This window comes from Cydia pomonella, chromosome 20, assembly GCF_033807575.1.
Source record: "Cydia pomonella isolate Wapato2018A chromosome 20, ilCydPomo1, whole genome shotgun sequence".
In the NCBI taxonomy this organism is placed as follows: domain Eukaryota; kingdom Metazoa; phylum Arthropoda; class Insecta; order Lepidoptera; family Tortricidae; genus Cydia; species Cydia pomonella.
Genome location: NC_084722.1, coordinates 13,695,882 through 13,707,885, shown reverse-complemented (window position 1 = coordinate 13,707,885; position 12,004 = coordinate 13,695,882). Strand labels below are relative to the sequence as shown.

Here is a 12,004-nt window from a genome sequence, read left to right as displayed (position 1 = left end):
AGAGTAGTAGATGTATATCGGACAATACAGTTCCACTTTTGTATTTTTTTTACATCCTTGACTGGCCTATACAAATCATGTCCATGGAAAATATCATCCAAATTGGTGCTCCAGACCAATCAGTCTAAGCATGAAAAGGTAAGAAATATACACATAGAAATTCATACTTCCGAACACTTTCGAATTTAGGTGTAATACCTATTAGTTAGAAGTAGGATTAGAGGAAAGGAGAATAGATATCAAGAACTTGAGGCCGAGTATTTACATTTTGTTTACAGTTATGTTTATGTAGGCACAACTAAATATATACATATAATTTTATTATATCTACAGTTACATACTTTTATAATAAGTAGGTATGTAAGAGTATATGTACCTAACATTGACATTTTACAATATTTATTTGTACACCACATTGCGAGTCTCCCCGGTGGGCATCAGCACGTGCGGCTGGTAACGCGCGAGCACGCCACGTAGAGCTGCCCGTGCGAGAAGCAGCCCGTGCGCAGGTCCACGCCGGCTGCGCGCAGCGTCTGCCTCTGCGACTTGTTGATGTTCATGGCGAAGCAGACGCTCACGGAGAACTGTAGGCGCTTGAAGTGGAACGGGAAATTGCTCAGGATGAGGGGGATGCGCGGGATGAACACGACTTCTGCGGCGCCACACCCCTTCAGGATCTGTGCCTCAATGAGGTTTCGCTGCAGCTGCACTACTTTTAGCTGGGTTCCGTTGCATAAATTCGGAGGCGACATGCTGCATAACGTCTCTGGTAGTTGTGGCTACGCCTAAAATCACGATCGTCGCTATATTTTCGTAACCTCATTGTGTTGCGAGACTTTCGTGAAAGGTTCGCTTTTTTTCGGGAAGGCATTTTCAGTTCTTAGTTCTTATGGCATTTTAACGCGTATAAAATGCGAGTCCCAAATCGTTTGACATTTACACCGCAAACATCAGATTTTTTTTTCATAGTACCCACCTTCGTAGCCATTATTAAGTGCTTAAAAGAAGCGATACGTATGAATATGGATACGATAAAATTACGATTAGGTATAAACTCATTTTTAACCGACTTCAAGATTTCAAAAGGAGGAGGTTATCAATTCGGTGTGTATTTTTGTTTTATGTTTGTTACTCCATAACTCCGTCATTTCTGAACCGATTTTGAAAATTATTTTATGCTTGAATCTATATATGCATCTGGTCCCGTTTTTATCAAAACTCAGTTACATAACACAATAAACATAAGGAATCGAGGGAACTCTTCAAATGTGAAAGGCATACATATAATGATTTTTGTATTTTCTTTAACAAATCTAGCATTTACATTTTAAAAAGTGACATTTGATGAAGTGGAACTGCTGATGATGATCAGAATGGAACTCTTCAACGATACATAGTACACGTTTGGCGATTTGTCCTCTTCGCTGTGTTTGTTAAGTAAATTAGATTTTCAAGACAAATTTTTGTCAAGTTCGAGTTCTGACGATGGGGTCCATGAGGAATCGAGGGAACTCTTCAAATGTGAAAGGCATACATATAGTGATTTTTGTATTTTCATCAATAAATCAAGTATTTACATTTGTAGAAGTGACATTTTATGAAGTGGAACTGTTCATGATGAACAAAACGGAACTCTTCAACGATGCATAGTTCACGTTTGGCAATTTGTTCTCTTTGCATGTTTGTTTGTGTTTGTGTATTTGTGTTTGTTGTTTGTGTTTGGTGGGAGGGTGGGAACATTAATTGCATGTAAAAATACGCAAGTAAGTATAACGGGTTAGCACTGATTGACTAACACGTTATTTTCTCGCGGATTAGCAAAGTAATATTTTTTGCTTTAATTAGCATGGATTTCCGCAAAGTAACGCCTGATTCTATTAATTGTTTGTCAAGCAGTTAGGTTTTCAAGGTACATTTTTATATTTCTATCCTATTTAGTTTTTTTTAATAATTATCTGGTGCTTTATTTCATGCATGGTGTGAAATAATTAATTTATCTTGAATACAGTCGAATACCCTATTGCAGGTATCTTACCAGTCAACCATAGGGCAAATCTGAAATGTGTCAAGGTGGGTGCAGTGACAAAAAAACATGTTACCTCCTTTTCTACATAATTAGGCGTAGGAAGCTGTCTTTTTAATTTAATTGTATGAAGTCAAAAATCAACAATAATCGTTGTTTCACCGGTCTCCCTCATTGATGTCGGCTTTTTTTTCTTAAAAATTATTAGTTTACTTGATTATTAAATGTTTACTCAGTGTGCAATGTATGGCAATTAATTTACTGTCGTTTAATTTCGTTGTATTATTACATCAACACAATTGAAATTGAATTGAAATCCGCACCCCCCTTTTCTAACTTTAGAGTTAATTTGGCAAAATCCTTCCTCGGTGGCTTAATTTCAGCACCATATCTGGTAGTTTAGCAGGGTACTCGATACTCGTAGCACATATTTGTTGTAAAAGTGTGCACCTCCTTCCTAAGTAGCGCCATAAGATTCAGGTGCAAACTTAACTCAATCGAGTGTAGTGGCTACCCCCCCCCCCCCCTTCTAGGGGTTGAATTTTTATAGCCTATAACTTGGCCGGGGATTTTCTCGACAGATTAGTAAAGTTTGCATCAAAATCCGTTCAGCCGTTTTCACGTGATGCGTGGTCAAATAAACAGACAAACAGATAAACAGACAAACAGACAAAAATTCTAAAAACTGTTCAAATGTGTTCTGTTATCGATTCTTAGTATCCCCAGCCTACTTTTTTTGGAATATCTTCCATGTACAGACTTTCGACCCCCTTCAGCTTTATTATATGTATAGATTGTATTTCTACTACTTACTAGCGCGGCACCATTATTTATGTATTTACTATTTTTGCTCACTAATTTAATTTGTAATTGATTGTTGTGTTTTTTCTCATGTAAGTGAATAATTGTTATTCTTTTGAGAAATAAAAATCTTTAAACGGATATCAAAATCGATTTGGTTATGAAATTCAAATTTAGAACATCTCTGAAAAAAAAGCAATTCGATTAGACCTCTATTCTAATATCAGTCGAGATGCCTTTTTGTTCGAAATGAAATGTCAATTGCATACAATTTTGACATATCTCACATGATCGAATGATACGGAAATAGGCCCACGACTCTAGTTTGTCCATGAATTGAAAAAAAAACATGCGTGAAAAAAGTTTTCATTTACCGCCATTTGAAGTACATTTTATCTTTTAATTAGTTTCAAGTATAAAATGAAATACCCGTGTTCCACCCCAAAACCTAAATGTAGGAGATATAGTGTACAAAGGCGTGTCCAAATAATACTTAGGCTGCACCGTTACTGATACCGACAATCGAGACGAGGACATAAAGATTAGGATCCAGAATACATTGCGATGTAGTGGGGCCCTTCGCAAGGTATTAGTGTCCAAGCTTCTAAGCAGACGCACCAAGATCCTTTCCCGTACCTTTTTTACCTGATCCAGAACGTGTTTCAGGGTCTCCATCTGCGCCTGACCCCTATAGATGGCCAGGTTGGCTATGACGAGCATCAGCACTGAGTCGAAGACCCACGCACACGTCTGCGTCACACTATTCCCGGCGTGGACACGCTCGCCGGGGTCTTGGTATAATTCTAGAATTATACATGTCAGTAATATGATGTCTGAAATAAAATGCGTAAAATTAATGAACGAAAAACGAGGTTTTACAGGGAACAATTATTACAATTATGAGGAAATACAGAGACACTTGAAACTGCTTTAAATAACAGATAATTTTGAAGTAAGCAGAACTTCGTCTATGAACAGTTTTTTACGACAAACTTGTGGAAATTAATTACGATAGTATGAACCGATTATTCATCCTGACGAGAAGCTTTGTTTACTACCATGTAAACAGGCCCTAACTTTTATCTACTCGTGGACAGTAGCAACAACGTGATTTCTTTTTTCACTCATAGCTGTTATGTCGACGGCCTACTCGCTGCCGTGTCGAGTGGCGCCCGACACGTTGAAGCGACGGCCAGCGAGCGTTGCGTGCTTTTGGCATTAACGCAGCAACAGCGCCAGTGCAGTGCAGTGCACCGAGGTACTAACTGATAACTGTGCAGACGACGGTCTGCAGCGCAGCGAGCGTCGGTGACACGTGGAAGCGCCAGCCAGCGCACGCACGTCTCGCGATGAGCGGCGCCACTCCTGTGTAGCGACACAGGTGGAGAATCAGCGCCAACGTGCCCTCAGCGTACATACCGTCCCTTTCTGTTAACACTGTAATAGAGGAAACAGTTCATTTAAACCTACACACTTTTCACAAAATAACACTACATCCCTAAATCGTGTTAATAAGTAATAAAATAAATAGTCAGTTTGGATCAAAAATCGGAATGGCTCTTAAAGTCTTTGGGGGTGGTAAACGGGGCAGCCGCCCGGAGCTTGGCCACCACCATATTGCGAGGCCCAAAGCAGAGCTGCAGGAGGTTTGAATGGTTATTTGTTTTAAAAATGAACCGACTAAATACGTTGTGTTTCGCAGACCGCAAGAATGAGCTTCAATGCCCTATATAGGTGGCCGAAGGTAAAGTGCAGCTCTCGATAATAGTTTAAAATTTGCAGCTTGAAGCCAAAGGGCGCTTTACTGCAGAGCCGCGATCGTATGACCCAAAATCGAATGATCGAAGGAAACTGCATACGGCCGGATAAAAAAAGAAAACTGCATACGACCGAATAAAAAAAGAAAACTGCATACGGCCGAAGAACCAAAACATCCCAGCAAGACGCGCTTTTAGGCGACGCCGAAGGTTGAGCTGCAGCAGTCGAGATCATATTGGTTCAATTCCAGGGTCTTCACTCCTGTAGCTTGGCCTTGCATGGAAACGCGCCCTGATCGTATGGTCCGGCCTTCAGCCGATTGTCCAATTCCATGCTCTGCTCTCTCAAAACTCGACCCTTGGCCTCGCGCGGAAGAGCGCCCGTTATCTGATTACCCGGGTATTCGACTTTTTGTAGAGCACGCGTTTTAAAATACTTGTCACAGTGATGAAGTTCGACCTTTGGCCTAGCATGAATGTCTGCAGGAAAGCTCCAGATCTCAAATACGTAATAAGCCGAGCTTCCGAGCCCGTCCGCGGCTTTGCTCCGTCATTGTTAGTGCTAGAAAGCTGAAATTTGGCATTGATAATAAATTAATGAAGGCAAGAAAATAGTAAAACCAAATACCAAAAAAAAACAATTTTTAGGGCAACCTTCAAATAAATTAAAAATCCTATGATGTGGGGTGTCGTTCGATAGTTCTACCAAAATGAAGAAGGATCTTCAAAAAAACCTTTTTTGATAAAGAGAATATTGACGGATATTCGCTCGAAAAAAAAGTGTGTTTGTGTGAAAAAAAAACATTCAAGTAAAGCTTAGTAAATATTTTCAAATAAACTATAGCGAACTTGATCAGGTCAGCCGTTCTTGAGTTTTTGCAAAAAGTCTTCCCTTCTTAGTAAGTGCTGCAAAGGTAGGTAATCCCTTTTGTTTAAGGCAGACTATTGTGACTACCGGGTAACTACGGAACCCTACACTGAGCATGGCCCGACATCTGCTTTTGGCCGGTTTTTTTTTGTTATAATTGATTATATCAAATAATCCTATGATCTAACAATTGTAACGCCAATCTGAATCATGAGTTTGAAGCAAAATTAATTTATGACATATAACAAAATGTCTTTAGTTCTTTGTTGACTGCGGGTTAATGTTTCCCTAGTCAACAACATTTAAAAAAAGTTACTTAAATCTTACCGTAGTTATTTTGTCGTGAATACACATAAGGTTTCATATGCGGGATTGAAGCACTCAAATGTGTTCCCATTCTCATTTATATGGTGACAGTTCAATCATAAAGTAAATATATATATCTGGGGGGCTACCGCGAAAATCGAAGTTCGTCAATTGCGGGATTTTTCTCTGTCACTCTAATTACGTCTTAGTGAGAGTAAAAGAGAAAAATCCCCGCAATTGGCGAATTTCGGTTTTCGCGGTAGGCCCGATAGTCAGTATGAAAAATAAACAGTTCTAATAATTCCGCAATTTCACGCGTGATCATATATTACTGGTCAGGCTGTACTCATTCGAACAAAACCAAACTCAACGAGATTAAGTTGTTTTATCAGTATCACAGATTTATCATAGAGACCGAGGGATTTTGCACCTTTTTTAGAGACGAAAATATAGTTTGGCCCAGGACTGTCTCATTTCAAACATAGACAGAGAGAATCATACTGTCTTTGTCTTACGCTAGTACTAGTAGTACCCAAGGGCTGATTATAATTTTCCTGGTTGATACTGACTGACAATATAGATAGATAGATAGAATACTCTTTATTGGCACACCTCGTAAAAATATACAAGAAAAATAAACAATTGATTAGATTGATTTTTTGACAAGTTGTATCTATTTGCCAGACTATAGTGAGCCAGACTAACGGCTCGAATTTCATGCGAAATAAACCACTATATTATAAACAGCGATTGATTAAGAACACTGCCTGCCAATTTTAATTAAATCCTAGAAGTTCCTAATTATGCTTAAGAATTTGCGGTGTGGAGCGACATTCAAATTTTATGCTATTTTATGTGAATATGTTATGACGGCTTATTTTAAGGCATGCGAAATGCACTGCGAGTCGTATAAGGCATCTCGCAAAATTGCATGCGGCTTCATCATATCATAACAATATCGAATCAGCTCCAGAGACTCAAAAATTGTTTAATTTAAATTTCAACCGAACTGTTTTACTTCCGGTTATGTAGTACTGATAAATATTAGGACGGAAAAGAAAAAAACATCAACAAAGTGACGGGGGCTGGAAAACATACGTTACATACGAGTAATTAATTCTAACACGTAAGTACCTACTCGACGTGAAACCTAGATAAATGACAAGTACCTACTACCTATGCTGTTTAACGCAATACAAAGAGAGCGTCCAGAACCGTTTAAATACCTGTAGACAATTTTTGCCAGTTTGGAGCCCCTTCCACCCTTATGTAAGAAAAAATAAGAATAGGTCGAAACATTCCCTGTTTAATATTAATCCGTAATAGAAAAATATATTTACTTGTTTAGTTTGTTTTAATTTATTTTTAACAAATACCATTCATCTTTATAATATTATTATATATTATACATAAGATTTTTACCAATCCACGCTTTTCCAATGAATAATCTTAATCATGCAAGATTGTGTGATCTTAGTAAGAACTAAAAATTCCTTGTAAAAAAATAAGACATGCATTTAGATATACTGACAAAGTGAGCTTGCCAGAGTATAAATACAGTAGGTACCGGAATAACCGGAAATAACTGAAATTACTAAAGTCCGTTTACCGCGGGTTTAATGTCTACTGAACATAATGAGTTTTTAATTGCAACTTTGAATTGGACTTTTATGCCTATATCATGTTACAATACAACTGTGTCATTTTAAACCAGGTATTAGTATATGTTACTTTGAAAATACAAACACCAGACAAAGGCGAGTCAGACTCGGCCACCGAGGGTTCCGTACAAATTTGACTTATTTTTAATTTAATTCTTTAAATATTTACAAATGTATAGTTATGAGGTTTTTCCCTGTATTTGCTTGTAGGGGCTGTAGACCCGTAGGGCTATGATGGTCGACTCTTTATCATTTGTCACCATTCCTGTCACGTTCTAACACGTATGTAAGCGCGAAAGTGGCGGGCATAGTGACAAATGATAAAAATGGAACCATGCTGCCATTGCCACGGCTGATCACCTGAGTATATGGTTTTAATTTCAACTCGATATCTCCACGCGCGCACGATGGGTTTGACAATTTGAGTTAAACTTTCTCTTTGAGAGCTCCGCTGCTCTTATTTATTTGTTTTATTCTGTGCCGTAGCAGTGGCGTAGCGAGGGGGGGGCTAGGGGGGCCATGGCCCCGGGCGGCACATTAGAGGGGGCGGCAAACACGGCATTTAAAAATATAAAATTATGAAATCCAAATTTTTCAAATCGCGTCACGAAACGCGCCAACGCACCGCGGGAGCCAACGGCGCGAGGCGAGGCGGCGGTGCAGGGCGTCTACCGCGAAAACCCAAATTCGTGAATTGCGTGGATCTTTCTATTTTACTCTCACTAAGACGTAATTAGAGTGACAGAGAAAAGTGACCGCAATTGACGAACTTCGATTTTCGTAGTTATAGGCCCAGGGGCGGTCCATCGCTGCCGAAATGCGGTGTTCGGAGCCACCGCCGATCTTACACGATTGTCCGCTGGTTATATGTTAAATAACGTCACATCAAATTGAACACAGCGCCCTTTGCCGGGTGCCATCGGCGCCTTCATACTAAAAATCTGGACATAGCCCGACGTACGTGGCGCGCCGCGCGCGTTCGGATGCCGGGCGCCCTCAGTGCCCTCATGCCAAAATAGTCGAGCGTAGCCCGATGAACGTGGCGCGCTGCACGCCATCGAATCACGATCACAGAATAAGTATTAGTATTTGTCACAATCATGTTAAAAGCATCGGGCGTAGCCTGACGTAGGTATTGGGCGCTTTGCGTGCGCTGCTGTACTAAAGGCGCCTTCGCACAAAAATAATGTAAAATGAATTTAAATAATGAATCACAAAATGATAACCCTAAAATGAATTAAAAAAAAATAATTCAAAAACTAAAACCAGACTACTGAAATTCGCGCTCTAAAATGTATGAAGCAAGAAAAAAATCTAAGTAATCAGAAATAATACTTTACTTTTACCTTAAAGTTTATGACCGCAGCATACGACCACGGCTGTCCTTTAAATATGTTTTTGAATATTGAATATACCTACACCGTGGGAACGAGGAACCTGACAGATTTTAAAGGAGTATTCTTGACCGCATTTAGCGTATTTAGTGGAATCAGTATAAAAAGCAAATTGTATAAAAGTTGGTCCCAGATACGTATTTCAGGATTTTTATAATAAATCACCCCCTTTAAATTAAAAACAACATACCCACACTTTTTTTTGCCAAATTTAACAAAAATTTTTGCTCCTTATGACCAGGAGTGCGACGTTAAAATCTGTCGGGTTACCTACTTGTTCCCACATTGTGTACAAAATTTATTAAGTAAATTATGTTTGTTTTGTTTCTTTATATAAAACATGATAAATATAAAGTATTTTCTGTTTTCTTTCGTATTTAAAATAAGATTTTTTTTCTTTTTTCATAATTTTTAGAGCCCTATTTTCAATAGTCGAGTTTCAGTTTTTGAACTTATTTGTTGTATTTTACCATTTTTAGTCAACTTTTTTTTATCTAATAATTAATATTGATCATAAACGGGGCGACAAATTTCTGATGGGCCCCGGGCGGCAAAAACACACGCTACGCCGCTGTGCCGTAGGAATATGACATGTAAGAGGGCAGGCACTGAAAAGTATTCTTTGACTAGGTACCTATTTTGGATTAATTTTGTAAGTAGAAAGCGGGTAGAATGGAATTTTATTGAATAATCATTTCGACGTTATTCGTTTAAGTGCCCATTACATCCACACTTTATCAGGGCTGATATCGGGCCCGAGCAAGCCTATTTTTCTATTTCACCAAATATCAGCACATCGTTAACAATATTTGAAATGTAAAGAAATGCTTCATATGCAAATATATCAAACATTGCATATTTTTGACAATTAGAGACAAAGTATTATTTATAAAAAAATAATGTTTACGATATGCTGGTATTGCGTGAAACGGAAAACGGTATTCAGGCCCGACAATTTACCGCCCTAAATTTACTTGGCGCCGTTGCGAGGAGCAAGAGTTGGGTGTATTGGGGATGGGATGGGAGGAGGCTATCCAAGCTGCCCAGAACCGGCGTCAGTGGAAGAAAATGGTTCGAGCCCTACACCCCAGCAGGGGGTAGCAGGATGGAAAGAAGAAGAATAATATATAGTGCTACCGTATAGAAATAACACTTCCTAAAAAAAAGTTTGATGGCGATTCAGGGACGAATTATGCTGTCCCTTTCTAATGTATGGCACTATCCCTTTCGGCAATTTAGGGTTGTCATAATTCAAGTCATTATCTTATCTGCGGTCGTGCACGTATAGGGATGTCAAGTTGTGCCAACCCTAATAACCCTAATAATTGCTCGAGCCGGGAAAAGCCGAAAGGAGGAGTGTCGATGTCGCCCCACTGCCTTAAATGCATTGCCAGACACATGTTAGAAATCAAACTCACTTATACACAAGTAAAAATGTGTTCACACGGTCAGAAGGTACGAGCACGATACAGTGATGTGAATCGAATAGCGAAGTTGGATCACAGATTAGCTTCACAATTTTAAAGCAGATATTGCACATTCATCGCCACGAAGATACGCGTTTATTCGTGCCAGGGGCGACTCTAGAACGGTAAGTAAGTAAATGTACTTTATTGAACCAAAAAAAACAAGTCAAAAGCAGATTACATTGTAGATATATTATAGTGTAGGTAGCAACAGGCGGTGTTATCTCTAAGCGATCTTTTCCAGACACCCTTAACCAATGTTGACAATGGTTTTAGAATTTTAGACAATGGCGTGACGAACCTGCATGACGTCAGTATGCCCAGGTCGCTGAAATCAACCCTGAGATAAAACTTGCCTCTTTCGATTACAGCCGATAAAGCCTAGTCTTAAGAGTTGAGCGCCATCCAGTAGAAAGCGAGGTCTTTCCTAGCAAACATCCCTACATAAGTATAAATCATGAATATCATGATCCACGTGGAATCGTGAATAGTGAATACGAGTACCTGTCTTCAGAGTGTTAGGTATAACTATAGTCAGTCAAGCCATTTCCGCCAGTAGAAAAAAGCGGCAAAATTTAAATATGTAGACGCGAAGGGTTATCTTCCCATAGAAAATTTTAATTTTGCGCCTTTTTTTTCGTGATTTACTTTGTACTTACTTATTGTTCAATGGCGTTAAGATAATGTTATTAATGTTTTTTATAGAATGCCGTAAAATGGTCCTACTTTGGTCCCCAGTAGGTACCTAATTATGCTCGAATTCTAATTTATGTACGTCTCATATATTCAAATATTATATTACTATATATGTTATTATTTATATACTCAGATGAAGGAAATTGAATATATATTTTTAATTGCTACGTTGGTCTTAAACTAATCTCTCTTTTTTTGCGTTGCCTATGGGGTAACCTTGCGCCCTTAAATAAACTATAGATCGGTGCAAAGATACCCCAAACAATCGGTATCTTTCGTTCCTTATTCATTACATAATGTTGATTTACCGTTAAAAATAAGTTACATAACATGTTCTTCTTTTATTAAATTTTCATATGAATATTTAAAATGATTAGTTTAAAAAATATACATAATTTTCTTGTGGAGTGAGTCTCTCAAAGTGGAGCAAAAACTGGAGTAAAATAGGACCGTTTTACGGTAGCGTATCTCTTATTGTTTTAGATAATTTGTAGTTAGATGCAATGGCAAAGTTTTAATGTATGTTCATCCCCAGCGAGCACAATCACCTGTAGCTTATGCTCTGCTCGCTTCACACGGAAATAAGTAACTAAAATAGTGCACAGTTGCTTAGATTTTTTTTTTTTTTGCATTTGAACGGGTACGAGTAACAAGCGAGTGTTTTTATTACAAGGTTTCATTTAAGATGCAATGTATGCACCTATGTATGTATGTAACTATATTTGTAGTTAATTTGACCCACTTGCCGGTTTCGAATGAAGCTGAAAAATTGCATGCATTTGTATGCCGGGTGACAAGCTAATATAATGAATTGATGATGGAGATATGAGGTGGCCGTAGGAACTTTGTGATAAAACAGCGCAATATTAGTGTTTGGAGTTTTTAGAATTGTCTCTATGAGTATTAGGTAGTTGCCTGTGGAAAGAAAAGTACAGCGATAAAAGCTTGTACTAAAAATTAAATTTTTGCCATAAACTTTTTTATAGTCTCAACCAGAAGTGAGTTACTTGGGATATGGGACCGTGCGAAGTG

General features: G+C 38.5%; 1 protein-coding gene across 1 annotated transcript; it reads right to left on the bottom strand.

Annotated features, from left to right (window-relative positions):
- Positions 1 to 417: 417 nt before the first annotated feature.
- On the bottom strand, positions 418 to 1,047 carry LOC133528803 (uncharacterized). Its single transcript, XM_061866271.1, has one exon. The coding sequence runs from the start codon at positions 750 to 752 to the stop codon at positions 438 to 440; it is 315 nt and encodes a 104-aa protein (XP_061722255.1). The 5' UTR covers positions 753 to 1,047; the 3' UTR covers positions 418 to 437.
- Positions 1,048 to 12,004: the final 10,957 nt, after the last annotated feature.